This window comes from Schistocerca piceifrons, chromosome 2, assembly GCF_021461385.2.
Source record: "Schistocerca piceifrons isolate TAMUIC-IGC-003096 chromosome 2, iqSchPice1.1, whole genome shotgun sequence".
In the NCBI taxonomy this organism is placed as follows: Eukaryota; Metazoa; Arthropoda; class Insecta; order Orthoptera; family Acrididae; genus Schistocerca; species Schistocerca piceifrons.
Genome location: NC_060139.1, coordinates 231,985,446 through 232,005,754, shown reverse-complemented (window position 1 = coordinate 232,005,754; position 20,309 = coordinate 231,985,446). Strand labels below are relative to the sequence as shown.

The following is a 20,309-nucleotide window of genomic DNA, read 5'->3' as shown; positions in this document are numbered from 1 at the left end:
AAACTTTTTTTGTAGGAAATTTTACTATGGTGAAATTATTTTCTTTAAATTCATGCTGATCTTAATCTTTCTCCTTGTCCATTTCTTCATTTTCATTTGACTTGTGCTGTTCTAGATCACTGTTAGATGTTCTGGATAGGGACTCCCTGCTTGCAGCCCCATCACTATCATTTTCATTGAATTCACTGACAATAATTCCTTTTCCCGGAATTAATGCTACACGCTTTCCTTGGTGTGGCTTTCCTTTTGTTTCGTTAGAGCAAACCCATTTCAATTGCATTTCGAAGGCTGCTGCCCAATAAACTTCTGATAAGCTGGTGCTGTGTGCATTGTTATTGGTTGCTTCTGGAATCTGTGAAATGACTATATCGAGACAGAAAGAAAAAATTCCTGCTTTTCTGAACCCAGATATTGCATTTGATTTGGATGTGATAGCTATATTTTGAACGGTGTTTTTCAACAACCCAGGAAATTCGGATTTTGGCACCACTCCTCTATTCTTCCTTTTTCAATCATCTAGCACATTTCTCCAAGTAAGTTTTCAAGGTCTAAAAATGGCCACATCAACCAGCAGCCACAAATGAGTATAATTAGGTGGTAGAAGCACAAATTTAATGTCCTGTTTCTGGCATAGTTTAATCACGTTATATGACAGATGACTTGAGAGATTGTCATGTATAATCACTTTAGATCCCTCTAATTGCCAGGTATAAGGCAAGACAATTTCAGCAAACCACGATTCAGACATTGTTAAGTCAAACCAACCACTTTGATTCCAATTATAACCTGCACCAGTTATGCCCCTTTCAGTCCAACTATTGTAGAGGTGTTTTGCCCTATAAACTGCATATGATGGGAGGACTGCGTCATGGGCAGCTGTTGCTATCATCACACTGATACCTGACTTAGAACGATTCACTATCCTTACAAGGTCTTGTGCCTCATTTCACTATTACTTTCACTTGTCCAGGATCGTCACAAAAGTTTGTCTCGTCATAGGTTATAAAATTGGAGGGAGGGACACCACTCAAGGTCACTTCCAGGTTTTTAAGATAATCAATCACTGTTTCTCGGGTAACTGCTGCCTTTGCCCTCTTCACATTTTCATTCAGTCTAACAGTTAGTTCTTTATTTCTTTTCAGAAAAGATTTTACCCACTCATGCCCAGGTTGATTGTCACAAAATCTTTTTCGATCCTCCCTGCTCAACTGAAATATGCCTGTACAATGTCCCTAACATCATTATTCCTCAAAGGAAACACCCATTTCGCACAACACAATTTTCCTTCAACCAGGCTTTTTTCCTCACTATTGGTTAAAGCTGGTTGGCCGCCTATTTTGTATTTGTACCTTTCCTTGAGTTTATCATTTAATGTGGTTTATGGAACTGTGTATTGTTCTGATGCTTTCTAGATGCTTAATTTTCCTAATTTGACAGCTTTCACCACATTTAGAAGAAATTCTGGTTTGTAGTTACATTTCTGTGTTGGTCCCAGAACCTTTTGGTATACTCACATGACTGGATTCACCTTACAAAAATGGAATTTTCTAATTAGGCCTGCATAGTGACTAAACAGTATTATTAATGAAAAGAAAAAAGAAACTGTGTCACTTAAGATGTTCATATGCAAGCAATAATATTGCAATTTACCAATTACATTTCGGAAGTAACAGGCGCCAGCAGAAGGTTTTGCACTGTTGTGTTGACTACACGAGTGTAGCACAAGGATCACACACCTACTTACAATGCAATTTGCTGGTTGCATGAACTCCAACATGCCGTTGTTGTTGATAGATTAGGCAAGAATTCACGACAATGGTCAACTGAAATGTAATTTTTAAAATGCTATGCTAAGTTATCCAAAAGTGGAAAAACTGGTAAATGATTGGATTGACACCACCTGGTCAGATTCACCTCATTTTGTGGTACATGAAATGACCACAGAAAGATTAGAAAGGCACCAACTTTTTATTTATTCATCAAATGGTATAACAGTTTCCAAGAAAATTGAAGCACTGTTTCAATGCTTCTTGACAGTCATTGTATTCTTTCCATGGTCTTAGTACATTTTCATGCAACAATGTCAAATGAGTTACTAAACTGGTAGCAACACCTTCGGTGTGGCCACGTAAAACAGCTGATATATTCTCCATAAATCGATCTGATGACTCCATTAACACTTTCTTCCTCTTGACAACATCATTCACACCCTTGCACATTGTGCATGTAACCAAGTTTCCTTCAGACGGGTTGGTTGGAAAGTTATCTTCTAGCATAGTGCTACAGTGAGTGCATTTAAGCAATAGCTGTGCACTCGGGAGACTGACATATAAAGGCCAATTACCAGTGCATGGTTCACACATGCACGTGAAAAAGTACTGTGAACTCAGATGTAACTGTCTTTCCTCAAGGCTATGAGTTGCATAATGATAACCATAATTGTCAAAGACCTGAAAACGAAAATCATTAATTATAAGAAACTGCTTCTGTTCACTAAATTAACAAACAAATATAATGAATGACACACAGTTAAAGTTGCAGCAAACGGAACTAAGGAAAGGGAACCTGTAACCAGCAGGACTAATGTGTGTGACGCACACAAAATGTAACAGGTCACTATAGTTCAATTCTTTAATCTTGACGGTTCGCGCATGCCCGCCCAGATGCGAGAGATTGCTGCGTTGCCAGTTGTATGCGCCAAGAGAAGCAGTGCCATAGTATAGTTAGCAAACTTACGTTTCGGGGGGAGTGTGCAGTTTATGAAGTAAAGCCACCACAGCCGCATTAACCCTTTCGCTGCTACAGAGACGTGCTCCCCGCATTCCACGATTTGAGCAATTTTATCATCATTGAACTGCTCGCCTGTGCAGACACATGGTGTTTCGACGGCTGTGACACACTTTATCATTCGATTTCACAAAAACTATTTGGCCCAAAAATTTGATTTTTACACATCGTCTTGACTGATACTTTCCCCCCCATATATGACTTAATTTTGTTTCGATGTTCAATGCAGTTATTGTGCAGCATTAGATGTAGTAAACCATTGCACGAAATTTTGAAGAGTTTGCAGAGGTAAAAGTCCATAGCGTATACTTTCCGTATGGTCGATTTTAGTTGCCACTAGAAATTTCAAAAAATTACATTCAAACGAATAAAATTTATGAATTAAGACCCTTCGATATTGTTTTTAAATAAAGAAAATATTAAGCACCGAAGAAGTTTTGAGCTCAGAACCTTTCACTTAGCAGCCATACACTTTAACCATTACGCTAACGTAGCTCGTCATTCAATACGTTTCCCGGAGGACTTCAAAATTTGACGCAAAATACCAACAAACACTGTTGGTATGACTATGAATTACTCATGTTTTGTCGAAGTACAATAGGAAATAAACAATTACCACTTTTCTTTATTGCGAAAAAGCGGTTAGTGAGAATGATACAAACACCTTTCCTTGCTGTCACTATTAGGAGGCTTATTGCTTGTTTGGTTTAATTCATAATAGAATATGAGGCAATTGGTATAAAGAATGCTTTTTCCAAGCTTTCTGTAAAAGAAAGTCCGCTATCAAGACACTGCTTTTGTTCAATTACTTTCTTTATAACTGAACGTTTCTAAAACTGAAGACACTCGTCCGTGCTCTGCACTGCAGTCGAGCTCTGGCAACGTCGTTCTCTGTTCATTGGCTGACTGTGTTTTGTGACGTCAGATGCACACACACACACACACACACACACACACACACACACTCTCTCTCTCTCTCTCTCTCTCTCTCTCTCTCTCTCTGTCTCTCTTCCTGCACTGTGAAGTACTTGACAGGGGGTACTTCTTGGCTGTTATGTGCCACCCATCTTAATTTTCACTAGTCTTTTCCACCTTGATTTGCTTGTCATCTTCCATGCCTTTCTTTATTCCTGCTTTCCACTTATCTATTTATACTCTGCGTTATCACTCACTGGCATTATCAATGGTAGTTTCTATACTCAGTAATGTTATTTAATTTTTTTGATTATTTCTTTATTTACTATTAGTCACATTCAGCTATACATTACTGTGGTTCAGTCTGGTTAGAGGGACTAGAAAGAAAAGAGAAAGCACATGTTTCTATTATATACGGGAACTGGATACAAGACATAATCTTCTCCTACTTCCCCCTCTTTCTATCCATCTTCTCTCACCCTCCTCCCCCCACCCACTGACCTGGAACCTTTTCTATTGTCACTGCAAATTTAGATGCTGTAGTAGTTTTCCAGTCATAAGACGATAAGCCCAAAACACAACATTCCTGTTTTCTGTGAAAACAGTCTGCAAGAAAGCAAACAAAACAGTTCATTGCTGTTTATACAATTTACATTTAGAAACATTCAGCTGCCTGAGACTACAGTTGTGTGTGTGAGTTAGGTTTGCATGAGAGTATGTGTGTGCATTTGTGTGTCTACTGTTGATCAAGCCTTTAATGGCTGAAAGCTTTAACTGTAAGAGGTTTTTTTTTTTTTTTTTTGCTGGGCCTATCTGCGACTCAGCATCTCTGCTATGTGGTGAGTAGCAACTTTCCTTCTCATAATATTGTTACATTCCATCCTGGATTTTCCATTGTTGGATATTATGAGAAAGAATGTACATGGGGGAAACAGTTTGTCTAATTGTTTAAATGCCTCACTATCACAGTAAAAACTAGCTGAATCCAAGGAACAAAAATTCACATTTTTACAACAGCAGAGCATTTTCTTGTTTAGGAGATATTTACAATTTTGTTTTTCCAATGTATAGCTGGAGTCAGCCCAAACAAATAGTGCTTGTCACATTTTTCATGCACTGTAAAGCATCAATAGAAAATGTTGGTTTGTTTCCTGCTACAAACAAAATGATTTTTAAAGTGGAATTTTACATGCAGATTCAGTATAGTGGTCCCAAATTACTCTAGTACGACGTTTGTTTTACCGACCTGTATTTATAGGGGCAGTAAAACATGAGGAGTAACAAGTACTTGAGCAGTGACAGCACTGCCCTGGCCTGCACTGGCTGCTACCAACGTGCAGAATGTGCTGTTCAGATGCTGCTGGAGTACTCATTATTTTTATGTTTTACAGTTCCTGTTAATACATATAAGCTACTGTCCATCTGAATGTTCATTAGAGCAGTGTGTAAAATTTTAAGTAAATCTGTTAAAGACTTTTGTGACTTTTGGTAACAATGTTTCCCCTTTATATATTACATATATATTTGTATATTAAAATGTACATCTAAAATGTTCATAGAGTATTGTGTAAAACTCTGATAAATCAGCCAAAAACTTTTCGAGATGAAGAACTTTCAGAGAATAAATGGCTCTCCAGTGGGTACATGAAAACACGTGTATTCGAATGCAATGCTATGTCAAAATATCAAAGTGACCGGTGAAGAACTTGCACAGATTAAAGATTTTGAACAAATGAACATTTACAATTTTATTTATGTAGATGATTTTATCCATTTGATGTTTCTTGCTATTTCTCATAATTTCTATTTTCATCAATCTCTTGTTTTATGTATCCGTCACCAACACCCCATTATCAGTATGAAACTGAAATCCAAATCCTGGCAGTTATCTCATATGTAAGAGTCTCTGCAAGATACCTTTTACAATTTTTGGCTGTTCTTTGTTTCTAAAAGACGTAAGAATTGATCTCAGGGTAAAAATTCCTTTATAGTCATAAAATCCTCAATTATTTGAACAATCTGCATTTAAATCCAAATAATTTCTGGCATCTTGTGCACGTCTTAGTGCAGGATACAGTGTGACTTAAAACAAATTATCTTCATACTTTAACACATATAAAAGGTCTGAATCATAATTACCTCTAGAATAGTAATTTATCTATGTCACTGGTGGTTGAGCTCCATGACTGTGGATTAAACTACTAGAAGAAATACAACACCCAGTCACTGGTTGATGTATTTCTTCAAGTAACCTGATACTACGTTATAACCATAAAGTAAATTGCTGCCTTTTTCTATTTTGCTTCTCTGTTTGGAAAAAAATTTCAAAAATTCTGAACGGTAGAAATGAAATGAGTTATTTCTTTGAATCTTGAATTTAATGTTAGTGTCTGTCACCTTCTCTCTAATTATACCCTTTTTGTGGGTTGTTGATCAGACATTCATTGCCTGTGATTCATGCAATAAAAATTCATTTTTTACTTTCAATTTGAATTAATTAATTTAAATCTTCTGAATCATAATTCTAAGAGCAAAAATTGGACTTCATTTTTAAGCAGGGAGCCTAACCGGCAGTAAAAATACTATCTGAAATGTTAGAAGCTCATTCTTGAAGGGATTTAACAAGGGAAACCAGTTTAAAAATCATCTAATTTCTAATGCAAGCTGAAATATTACATTTTCAATGTTTTATACAGCAATGAATTTTGCACAACAAGGCATGGCTGACAGAAACACAAGGCCATTGAAAAAGGAAGAACAGATTTCAATTGTTTATTGCAAAGCAACTATGGAAGTTAGAAAGACATTGCACATGTCATTGGACAGAGGAAAGTTCAAGGTCTTACTTTATTTATTTCTTTTATTCTACATGTCTAGTTTCATAGGACCAAATTGAGGAGTGAATCTCCAAGGTCATGGAATGTGTCAGTACATGAAATTACAACATAAAACTAATAAGAGATACAATTTTTATCAACCCAAAAAAGACAAGCCATATGTTTATGTAAACACAATCAACACTATAACATAGGAATCAGCTTAATTTTTCAAGGATCTCCTCGACAGAACGGAAGGAGTGGACCATGAGGAAACTCTTCAGTTTCGATCTGAAAGTGTGTGGATTGTTGCTAAGATTTTTGAACTCTTGTGTTAGCTTATTGAAAATGGATGCAGCAGTATACTGCACACCTTTCTGCATAAGTGTCAAGGAAGTGTGATCCAAATGCAGAGTGGATTTCTGCCTAGTACTAAATGAGCGAAAGCTGTTAATTCTTGGGAATAAGTTGATATTGTTAACAAGAAATGACAATAAAGAATATATACATTGAGAGGCCAATGTCAGAATACTCAGACAAATGAACAGGGGTCGACAACAGGTTTGCAAACTCACATCACTTATTGCCCGAACCGTTCATTTCTGAGCCAAAAACAAGCTTTGAGGATGGGAAGAGTTACCCCAAAATAAAATACCATACATCATAAGCAAATGAAATAAGCAAAGCAGACAACATTTTCTGTGAACTATCACTTACTTCACATATCATTTGAATAGTAAAAATGGTGGCAAAAAGTCTTCAAACAAGACCCTGAATCTGGGCTTTCCATGACAGTTTACTATCTAACTGGACAACTAGAAATTTGAACTGTTCAGTTTCACTAATCATATGCCCATTCTGTGAAAATAGAATGTCAGGTTTCATTGAACTTTGTGTTAGAAAATGTAAAAACTGAGTCTTGCTGTGATTTAGCATTTGTTTATTTTCTATAAGGCATGAACTTATGTCATGAACTGCACTATTTGAAACAGTGCTAGTGTTACACATGACATCCTTTACTACCAAGCTAGTGTCATCAGGAATCATCTATAATACTAGAGGGCATATCATTTACATAAATAAGGAACAGGAGTGGTCCCAGCACTGATCCCTGGGGCACCCCTCCATTTAACCATGCCCCACTCAGACCCCGCATCATAGTCATTCTCAGCACTGTGGATAATGACCTTTTGCTATGTGTTGTTAAAGTAACAGGTGAACCAACTGTGAGCAACGCCCGTATTTCATAATGGTCCAACTTCTGGAGAAATATTTTTGTGATCAACACAGAGGCCTTAGTTAAATCAAAAAGATGCCTAGTGTTCAAAATCTTTTGTTTAATTTGTTTAGCCCATCCAGTATCTCTCAGAGAAAAGAGAATATAGAATTTTCAGTTGTTAAATCACTTCTAAAACTGAACTCTACATTTGATAGCAAATTATGTGGTATACAATGAGCAATTATCCTTACATACACAGCCTTTTCAGAAACTTTTGCAAACACTGATGGCATAGAAATAGGTCTAAATTGTCTAAATCATCTCTTTCTCACTTTTTATAAAGTGGTTTTACTACTGAGTACTTTAATCATTCATGGAACTGACCATTCTTAGACGTGACATTACAAATATGACGGAGTACAGGGCTAACACATGCAGCAAAGTACTTCAGTATTCTGCTACATACTCCATCATATCCATGAGAGGCCTTAGTCTTTAGTGATTTAATTATTGACTCAATCTCCGACTTGTCGGTGTCACAGGGGAGTATTTCACACATCAGCCTCAGAAAGGTATTATCCAAGAGTTATATGATTGCCTGTAGAGCCTAAGTTTTTATTTAATTCACCAGCAATGTTCAGAATGTGATTGTTAAATGCAGTAAATATATCTGACTTATCTCAGTAACAGAAATATTTTTACTATGAAATGACTTTACATTGTCAACCTTGTGATGCTGACCAGACACTTCCCTCAGGACTGACCATATGGTTTTAATGTTATCCTGTGAATTAACTATTCTATTTGCATTTGCACAGACACTATTCCATAAACTCAACATGAGCACCATGCAATGCTCAAGAAATATTGAAACGGTAGTGACAGCTTCAATAACTTGATTTCTTAGCTCTTGATGAGTAGCTGCCATAGGTGGAACAAAGACATAAGCCCACAGAAAAAAAACTACGAGGTATGAGGTCTGGTGACTAGAGAAGCCAGAATCAATGAACAAGATCTTGCTGTCCAACACACAAAATGATTTCTCTTGTGGTGTAGTCACCATGTTGCTACAAACAAACAACAGTGCAGCTGTGTCAAAATTTTGAACCTTCCTCTATCCAGTGACATGTGCAGTGTGTTTTTATTTTTAATAGTTTGTCTGTAATAAACAACTGAAATCTGTTCTTTCTTTTTGAATCCTGGAAATGATAGCTTCAATTTTTTGAATGCTCCAGTTTTATTAATTAAGAGCAACAAAGAAATAAAAAAGAGTGGAGAAGGAATAAAATAGCAAGAAAGAGTGCACCTGACCAAGGAAAACAAGTGCAGCACAAATAATGAAAAAGACACAAATGAAAAGTGATAAAAAATAAGTTCCCTATGCTTACTAAAACTAAAAACTAAATTCCATCCAAACATGTCTTGTCATGACTAATGGTACTGACTGAACACTGTGTCAGGTGTAACAGGATACAGATAAGGAGGGGCATGTGGTCAGCACACTATCTCCTGGTTGTTGTCAGCTTTTGTGACTAATTCTCAGTCAAGTAGCATCTTAGTTGCCCTCACAAGGGCTGGATGCACCCTGCTTGCCATTAGCACTCGGCAGACCCAAATAGTCACCTATCCAAGTGCTAGCCAAGCCAGAGAGTGCTTAACTTTGGTAATCTGAAGGAAACCAGTGTTACCACTGTAGCAAGGCCATTGGCCCCTACACTTACTAATTAGTCAAATAACAGGAACCTGGGTCAGAGCAATAAGAATGTGAAGGCTTATTATACTGGGTGTCAAGCTGGTGGATTATATGCTGAGGAAAAATTAGAAATGTAAGAAAAGAACAAGAAATAAAAATGTGGTACTATCACCATCAATGAGGATAATTTAGATACAACTGCTACTAATTCCAACTAGTCAAATTTACTCTTATTCATATTGTATTTTTGTGTTCCTCTTTTGCTCTTGATGAAGAAGCTAGTAAGTCAGTGAGCCAGAAAGTCATTGTATCAGTCCTCTTGTAATAATTCTGGTTTCAACTACTGGTGGACAGGCTCTTTTGTTACCCCGTGCAGTCCATTAATGGGAAAATAGCAAACCAAAACTAGTGTTTCACATTACTACACATCAAATGCATAATTTATAATTATGATAATTTTATTACAGTTATATTTAGTTCTCCTCCTCCTCCTCTCCCCATCTCCCTCCCTGTGTGTGTGGGGCGGGGGCATCTCAGTGATTTATCTTTATCCACAACACTAACGCATGCAAACTACCACCTCTCATAAATAGATAAATAAAATAAAACTTAAAATGGAACAAAGGTAGACATGTTTGTAAATGTAATTGCAAACATGTTAACACACAACCATAGACATCCAAAATGAAAAAAAGTAATTGGAATTTTGATACCTGTTCACCTTTCTTGATTGGTTTTATGACTCTCAGAACAGCTGTGCTTCCACAGTGACTATTCCTCACAACATTTGGATCACATGAGTGGTTTATCAAACTTAAAAAAGAATATGCTGCGGCTCCCATTTCTATCATGTCTAAATCAAACTTTTCTTTGTTTTGGGTTACTGCAGAAATGTGTATAAACTCTGAAACTTCATGAGCATTGCATGGTAAATTTTGTAAATGTCTCAATAAAAGACCACCAACAATAAGTTTGGCTTCCTTCTGAAAATCTTGAGGGTTCTGATGACCTTCACTTCCCTTGTTCTTTCCTGAATCAGGCAACTGTTTATAACTTGAAGTATTTTCTGGATTGAAGAAATCTGAGTACTCTTCAAAACAATGCAATATACATGCAGCATTAACAGCACGCTTAAACAAATCAGCTACAGTTCGTTTGTCTGTATTGCCAACCAGATGATAAATTGTTGCATATTCATCAGAATGATATTTTCCATCTTTGCTGAAACCTTTTGTTCGTTTATCTGCAGATGTCTCCATTTCAAAAGATCGTATTTCACTGATCAGCTCATTTAATTTTTTTCCATAAGCTGCTGCAGTCAATATAATCCTTACTGCCAACATTCCCATTTTATCGATTCCATATCTGGTAAGTGGTGCCAAAATTGAACAGTCAACAGAATGACTTTTCTCTAGTGCTTCATTTCGACATTCGTCACTGCAGAACATCACCTGTGAAAGAGTGTTAATGAAATCAGTGATATGATTTAAAAATTAAACATAATGAAAACAGAAAGTTACTTTATCATGAATGTTACCATGGAACATGTTTCACAAGGGATCAGTGCATTACAGCGTAGCAAACAGTTGTAGCAGTGGGTGTAGTATGCATCATCTAACAGCACTGAAGCAAATGGCCTCTCAATTGCAATCACATCACCTAAATAAAATACAGAAAGTTTTAAAAATGGTAATGGAAAGTTCTAGTAGAATATAAATAATTTTGTTAAATTTAAATAAATTTTTGAATACAAGTAACAACTCAACAAAACACACACACACACACACACACACACACACACACACACACACACACACACAACTGTATATCTGCAGGAGGTGCAGAGCAAGGGGGTGTGTTGGAGAAAGGTAGTTTATGGCTGGGAGGGAGGCAGCGGGTGCAAGGAATTAAGACGAAAACACTGGTTTGGAGTAAATGAAAAGTTTAAAACTGAAGTAAATCCTAGGAACACTAAAAATAATGATCCAGGAATCACTGAAATTTATTACAAAAATTACGTGATCACCTACATTATACTCTTTCATACAGTACACAATCTAGGAATAGCAAGTGGGAAGTTACATATATCATACCAGGGTGGCGAAAACATTAAGAAAGCATAAGGTGTTGTGATCTGTACTGAGGGAGGGGGAGGGAGGGAGATACCAGGAAACTAGCTCGCTCTGTTCCTCCATGAGTTCCATGGTGTTGTAGACAATGGCGTTCAGGTTGATGCCGTGTTCCTTGACTTTGCAGACAAGACCTCAACATATTGCTCTGAATGGAACAAAAACAACAGATGTAATGGTAATTTCCGATGCACCCCAAGGAAGGATAGGAAGTTACTGTTTAGAATAAATATAAATGATCTAGTAGAAAGCGTTGGATGCTCTCTAAGGCTGTTCGCAGATGATACAATTGTCCATAACAAGTAGTACTGCCAGAAGACAGTGATGAATTGCGGAATGACCTAGTGAGAATTGATGGATGATAAAGGCTCTGGCAATTGACCCTGAATGTAAATAAATGTAACATACTGCACATAGATAGGAATAGAAATCCACTGTTGTATAGCTACACTATTGATGACAAACCACAGGAAACAGTTTCTGCCATAAAATATCTAGGAGTGACTATCCAGAGCAACCTTAAGTGGAATAACCATATAAAACAAATACTGGGAAAAGCAGATGCCAGACTCAAGAGTCACAGGAAGAATCTTATGGAAATGTAACTCATCCATGAAGGAAATGGCTTATAAGATGCTTTTTCTATCTATTCTTGTGTATTGTTCATCTCTCTGGGATCCCTACCAGATAGGACAGATAGAAGAGATAGAGAGGATCCAACGAAGAGCAGCATGTCTTATCATGGGATCGTTTAGTCAGCACGACAGCATTATGGAAATGCTCAACAAATGCCATTGGCAGACATTACAAGAGAGGCGTTGTGCATCATGGAGAGATTTACTATGGAAATTTCTAGAGAGCACTTTCCGGGAAGAGGTGTATAACATATTATTTCCCCCTATATACGTCTCACATAATGACAATGAGGAGAAGATTCGAAAAATTAGAACCATTACAGAGGTTTACTGACAATCATTCTTCCCATGTGCTGTTTGCAGGTGGAACAGTGTTGGAGTGCTCAGTTAGTGGTATAAAAAGTGTGTGGAGGTAGGGAGGGAGGGAGAGTCTGAACAACACTTTAGAGTCTGCCAGTTGATAAGCCACTATAAGGCGTTATCAGGTTGCAGAATCTGAAGTTTAATTCAGACACTTGGATGGAAAACATTTCTTTTTTTTAAAAAATTGGAAACTTTTCTTCGCAAGATGTGGATATATTGTGAAATAATGCTACATTGTACTTGCCTTGGAGAAAGGAAATTTCTTCCTCCTTTGGTATTCAAACTGGCAAGCTGTACGTTGAAGAGCAAAACCACTCTACTATGAAAAAACAACCTTGGTGATGAAGGACTATTATCTACGCACAGAACAGTACTGACAGAAAGGTTTGTATCATTAGCTTTATCAGTGATGGATGTGAATAAGAAGCTGCCTTGAGCAAGAGCACACCATTATATCCGCAACACACCAGCATCTACTGTTTTTTCTGTTGTTTCAAAGAGAAAATATTCAAATGGGCTGTACAAACATTCATGGACGTTGGTTTGGAATCTCTGTTACTTTAATCTCAACAAGTCTGTGAAGCTACAAGCTCATTACACTTCTGCAGCTCCCACCTTCCTTGTCCACCTTACAGGTCATTACTAACTGCACTTTATCAAATCATTCAGTAAATTCTGAATAACAGTAATCCACAAGATTTCTACCCTTCCCTAATTCTAGGTAAAAAAGAAAACAGACAATGAATGAGAGGACAGAACAACATTTACCATTTATCTTAAACATGAAATGCTGAGTGGTGGTTAAGAAGATATAAAGTAAACATAACTGTCACACTAACACTCCCTGATTCTTCCTACTGACAAGTTAAATTGTAATAGTCATTTCTGGATTCAGACCTTCTTTCAACAGAGGCCTCCAAGCACTTAGCTTATGTTCATCACATCTTAAAAAAATATTATACCTCATTACAGGCATTCCTGATCTCTCTCTGTTCCATTCTCTTTCTCTGGGAGTGGGAAAAGAAAGAAAAATGAGAATTCAATTAAGGTGGAAACCTTATTTTCCATGCATGACTATGTCCTAGCATAACTGAAAAAGGAACCCAATTGCACATAACTCTTGACTATCTTAGACTGCTGTTCTGACATACATATGTATGTCAGTACTTGCTCTCTTGAAAACCTGGTGGATTTCGACTGTGTTGCACTGGAACCTCATCCCAGATCTTTAACCGTTGTAGTGGATTTCCTAACAAAGTGAGCGAGGGGAAAATGGCTGCCTACATTCCCCTGTATGAGCCCTAATTTCTTGTCTCTTATCTTCTCGGTCCTTAGATGCAATGTTTGTTGGATGCAGCAGAATTGTTCTGCAGCCAGCTTCAAATACTAGTTCTCCAAATTTTGTCATGGAGTTACTCAGAAAGAATGTCATCTTCCCTCCAGGGATTCCCATTTGAATTCCCAAAGCGTCTCTGTAACACTTGCATGTCATTCAAACCTACCAGTAACAAATCTAGCAGCCCACCTCTGAACTGCTTTGATGTCTTCCTGGTACAGATACCAAACGTTTGAGCAGTACTCAAGAACATATTGCACTAGCGTCCCATACGTGGTCTCCTTTACAGATGAACCACACTTCCCCAGAATTCTCCCAATAAACCGAAGTCAAATGTTCAACTTCCCTACCACAATCCTCACAAGCTCATTCCATTTTATATTGCTTTGCAACATTATGCCAGTTATTTAAACAACGTGAGTGTGCCAAGCAGGACACTACTAACGCTGTATCTGAACATTACGGGTTTGTTTTTCCTAATCATCTGCATTAATTTACATTGTTCTACATTTAAAGCTAGCTGCCAATCATCACAATGACTAAACATTTTGTCCAAGTCACCTCGTATCCTACTACAGACACTCAACTTTAACACATTGCCATACACTGCAGCATCATTAACAAACAACTGCAGATTGCTGCCCACCCTGCCTGCTGATTCATTCATGTATACAGAGGATAATAGGTGTCCTATCACACTTCCCTGGGTCACTCCTGACAATACCCTTGTCTCTGATAAACACTTGCCGTCGAGGTCAACATACTGGGTTCTATTAATTAAGAAGATGGAATACCCGACTTTCCCCGTCAGGATTGTGCAAAAGGATGATTAAGTCTATCTAGATGAGATGTAAACAAAAACTTTGTGCAGATGAAACGATATGAGAAGTGTATTCACGATGAAACTAATCATCTCAAATGGCCATTTGGATGGGGAGCACATGGTAATACAAATCAATTAACACAAAACATTGTGGGGAATAAAACAAGAGATGTTATCCTATATTCAGATAGTAATGGAAGAGAGTTAGCAGAAAAAATACAATATCAGAATGGACTCAGAGCTACAGGTTTCATCAAACCAGGTGCCTGTATGAAAGAAATTTTAAAAGACTATAATTATAGCAACCACACATGGCAAAATCAGTGCATAGTAATATTCAGTGGTGCAAATGATATCTATAAAAATGAGCTAAGAGAAGCTACTTGAACACTAAAGACAGTCCTAAACAGAATAAAAAATCAAAATGTTATAGGGTTAACGCACATGCATGATCTACCAGAAGGGTCCTGTGTAAATAAAGAGATCCAGAAAGCCAACAGGATCTACCAAAAAATCTGCAGATCCATGAACAATGTTTTCTTTCTTCATACAGCTGATTTGGAAAGACAGTGCTTCACAAAACATGGAATGCACTTAAACAAGAAAGGCAAGTCCTATTTATGTGAAAAGCTTGGGGAGTTAATAAAAACTATTTCCATAAACAGTGAAATACATGACCCAATTCCACTGGAGGCAACAGAGCATCCAGACAGAAGACTTTCCACTCAAACATTCAAACAGCAACTGGCCATTGAAGATATTGAGGATGTAGACGCCACAGAAGAAACAGTTGCAAATGGAGCAGCTTTGATAACATTGGCAGAAGAGGAATCAGTGTCAGCATCAACAACTGCTACAACAGCAGTAACAACAAGGAATGCAAAACCAGTAGTAACAGAAGATCCAGAATGCAGTGAAGTGAACATAAGAACAACAGTGGTGATGGGAGCAGTGTCATTACCAGAAACAAGTCAGGAAGCAACAGCTACAGCAGCGGCAACAGTAGAAGATCTATCATCAAGCAGTGTGAACAAAAGAAGATCTGTGCCTCCTTCCCATCTAAAGGATTTTTTAACGGAAGGAAGGAAGAAGCAGCACCCCAGATAAGCAACTATAATTATTTAACAATATTTACACCAGAATGTTCAGTCAATAAGGAACAAAGTGCAACAGTTAGAAATTGAACTAGAAGCCATAGATAGCTTGATAGTCTGCATTACTGAACACTGGTGCAAAGGATCTGAAATTGAATACATAGCATCTTATTATAGCAGAACAATAAATAGGAGTGGGGGCTCATGTATTTATGTGAAAAAAGGACTACAGTTCATAGTCAGGAGTGATATGATTTCTTTGAGTGAAGAAAAAAATTTTGAACTTTCAGTAGTAGAGTCAAAAGAACAAAATACCCTTAAAAATTGTATACACTGTGTTTATATAGGTCTCCTAATGGTGATGTTGAAACCTTTTTCACTAGATTAATACAAGTGTTGGACAAAATATGTAATCCTAAAGGATATATTATTACTTGTAGAGATTTAAATATCAATGTGCTGAAAATGGGTTCTTGAATATCTTGTACAATTATGGTATCTCACAATGGGTAACAAATGCCACAAGAGTAACCAAACACTCATCTTCAATAATTGACCATATTCTAACACATATTAACCACAAATGCTGTGAAGTAACTGTTAAAAACCTTGGGATATCAGACCACATTCGTCAAAGTCCAAAACTTAAAATATCTACAAAGTTACAAGCAAAAGTGCTTAGCTACAGAAGGGGTTTTTTCTAAATCAAAAAGGTGTAAATTTGCAACACAGATGACTGGCCAGACATGGTCAGAAGTATATTCAGGAACACATGTAAATGAAAAATTCAACAAATTCATGAATATATTCAAGTTAAAATTTGAGGAAACATTTCCTAAAGTAGTACATTCTGTTGGGGGATCTAGTAGGAAGACTCGGGTAACAAAAGGTATCAAAAAATCATCTGAAACACTCAAATATCTGAGATCTATCAAAAATGATAAGAGTGACCCAGGCTTCTTACAGTTTTTTCTCAGGTACAAGAGGACATACAGAAAACTGTTGCAGGAAGCAAAGAGAATCCATAATGAAAAGACCATACAGAAATCAAACAATAAAAGCAGAGCCATTTGGAATAGAGTAAAACAAGAAACTGGTAACTCAAAATCAAAGCAGATGAACATAAAAATAAGAAATAAAGGTAGTTTTAATAGATAATCCTAAGGGCCTGGCAAACTTTATAAGCAACTACTTCAGTAATATAGCAACAAAGCTGCAAGAAAAGCTTCCTAAAACACAACACACAATGGCAAAGAACTATGTATCTCTCACAATGCTACTGCTACCCGCCAATGGAGAGGAAATCAGTAGCATTGTACATAAATTCAAGAGTAAATCATCCACGGGTTTAGATGAAGTTCCAATGTGTACACTAAAAGACTGCATTAGCAGCATAAAAGAACCCTTAGCAGACATTATAAATGAGTCACTCTCATCAGGTTGCTTCCCTAATTATCTAAAGCACGCAAAAATTCTTCCCACACACAAAAAAGGTGATACAGAAAATACAGACCAGTTTCATTGCTGCCTTCTTTTTCAAAAATAATAGAAACTATTATGAAAAACAGACTTATGGACTACTTAAATAAATACCAACTCCTATGCAAAGAACAGTTTGGTTTCAGGACTGGAAAGGGAACAGAAGCAGCTATAGAAAAATTTACAAGAGTAGTTCTAGAAGCCCTAGATAAAGCAGAACAAGTAACAGGCATTTTCCTAAATCTCAATAAAGCATTTGATACAGTTGACCATGAAATACTACTAGGTAAACTTGAAGCACTAGGAATCAGGGGGGTTGTAAATAAATGGTTTAGATCTTACCTTGTGGACAGAGTGCAGAGGGTGGAGATACCTCAAATTTCAAGTAGCTCAAATTATTTAGTGAAACATCTTTCAGATGAAGAATACTTGAACATTGGAGTACCTCAAGGGAGTGTGCTAGGCCCAGTACTATTTCTTATTTATATTAATGATTTCCCACAGTGGGTAATGCAAGGTGAAACAGTGTTATTTGCTGGTGACAGCAATATAATGATTACAGACAGGACACCAGAAATGTCAAATGTAAAAGCTGAAAAGGCACTTATGGCAGTTCACAACTGGTCATATAACAACAAAGTAACTCTTAAAGTGAAAAAGACTAATAACATAAACTTCTGTGCAAAGAAAAAAACCGAATATGACAAAACTTAAAGTTCAAAATGAAACCATAGAGTGTGTAGCCAGCACAACATTTTTGGGTATGTACGTTGATCAACAATTAAAATGGGATGAACATATTAGGATGCTTGGGAAAAAAATTAGCACAGCATGCTATGCCTTACGAATATTAGTCACTGTGTGCAGTAGTTCATGCCAGAGAATGACACACTTTGCACACATACATTCTATAATAAGTTGCAGCATAACATTCTGGGGTGCAAATGCCCAAAATGTGAAATACGTGTTCAGATTGCAAAAACGAGCTATCAGAATAATGAGCAAGAGTCACAAAAGAGCACACTGCAGTGAGCTATTTAAAAAATGGGGTATTCTGACAATCCCAAGTGAATATATCTTGCAAACTACAGTTTTTATTCACAAAAATATTGAGCAATATTTAGCAAACAGTTGCATACATGATCACCAAACCAGAAACAGTAATCGCTTGTACCTAGACAGAATGAATAAAACTAAAACCCAAACCACTATGTTTTACCAAAGTGTCAAGATATACAATAAATTGCCAAAAGAAATAAAAAACATAAAGGAACTCTGTAAATTTAAAGCATTCCTTAAAGAATATTTATTAAAAAATAGTTTTTCCTCGATTAGAGAATTCATGTAGCATAAAATTGGCATAAATAAATAATCAGGTTAATCATATATCTAAAAACAAAGATGATGTGACTTACCGAACTAAAGTGCTGGCAGGTCGACAGACATACAAAGAAACACAAACATACACACGAAATTCAAGCTTTCGCAACAAACTGTTGCTTCATCGGGAAAGAGGAAAGGAGAGGGAAAGATGAAAGGATGTGGGTTTTAAGGGAGAGGGTAAGGAGCCATTCCAATCCCGGGAGCGGAAAGACCTACCTTGGGGGAAAAAGGTAGGTCTTTCCGCTCCCGGGATTGAAATGGGTCCTTAACCTCTCCCTGAAAACCCACATCCTTTCATCTTTCCCTCACCTTTCCTCTTTCCCAATGAAGCAACAGTTTGTTGCGAAAGCTTGAATTTCGTGTGTATGTTTGTGTTTGTGTGTCTGTTGACCTGCCAGCACTTTCGTTCAGTAAGTCACATCATCTTTGTTTTTAGATATATTTTTCCCACGTGGAATGTTTCCCTCTATTATAATCAGGTTAATCAATTATAAAGTGGACATTCTAGATTGTAATTTACCGATACAAGTATTATATAAGTCTTGTGATCTATTTCTTTTGATTGAAGCAGGTTCTTCTGCATTATGTAATTCAATGATGAATTATATGTGTAATATAATACACATATATATTATGAATTTATTATATATAGCTTGTATTTCATTATCTTATGTGACAACATAATGTACATATGTATGTATAATGATGACATCCATACAAAGAAATTTGTTTATGGACGAATTAATAAATAAAATAAAATGTCTTCAAACCACTCACACAACTGTGAACCTATTCCATATGCTCATACCTTCCTTAACAGCCTGCAACAGGACACTGTGTCAATTGCTTTCTGGAAGTCTAGAAATATGGAATCTGCATGTTGCCCTTCATCCATAATTCACAGTACATCATGTGAGAAAAGGGGAAGCTGAGTTTCGCATGAGAGATGCTTTCTAAAACCATACTGATTCATGAACATAAGCTTCTCTGTCTCACAAAAATATATAATATTCAAACTGAGAGCATGTTCAAGGATTCTGCAGCAACCTGATGCAGGGGTATTGGTCAGTAATTCTGCATTTCTGTTCTTTTGCCTTTTTTATATACAGGAGTCACCTGCACTTTTTCCATTCACTTGGGACATTGCACTGGGTGAGAGATTCACAACAAATGCAAAGTGCTAAGGCCATAGACTACTCTTTGAATAATTGAACTGGGATTCCATTCAGATCTGGTGACTGATTTGTGTTCAACTATTTCAGTTGTTTCTCTATGCCATGGATGCTTATTACTGTCATCCATACGGAAGTCTGTTCGATGGTCAAACAACAGTACATTTATACAATTCTCCTGTGGTGTCACCGCCAGACACCACACTTGCTAGGTGGTAGTTTAAATCGGCCGCGGTCCATGTAGTACATGTCGGACCCGCGTGTCGCCACTGTGATCGCAGACCTAGCGCCACCACCAAGGCAGGTCTCGTGATACGAGAGTGGACTCGACCCCAGTTGTACGAGAACCAAGCTACCGACCAGTTGTACGCGAACCTAGCTATCGCCCAGTTGTACGAAGCCTTTCTCTCTCATTAGCCGAGAGACAGAATAGCCATCAGCTAAGTACTGGCTACGAACTAGCAA

General features: G+C 37.1%; 1 protein-coding gene across 1 annotated transcript in view; it reads right to left on the bottom strand.

Moving 5' to 3' along the window:
• Positions 1-1,949: 1,949 nt before the first annotated feature.
• LOC124777236 (SET and MYND domain-containing protein 4-like) overlaps positions 1,950-20,309 on the bottom strand; it is a 31,696-nt gene continuing 13,336 nt past the window's right edge. Inside the window, exons 3-5 of the mRNA XM_047252563.1 lie at positions 10,968-11,089; positions 10,144-10,881; positions 1,950-2,450 (exon numbers count right to left, since the gene is read on the bottom strand). Coding sequence (XP_047108519.1) covers positions 1,980-2,450; positions 10,144-10,881; positions 10,968-11,089 — 1,331 coding nt within the window. The 3' untranslated portion in view covers positions 1,950-1,979. The remainder of the gene's footprint in view (positions 2,451-10,143; positions 10,882-10,967; positions 11,090-20,309) is intronic.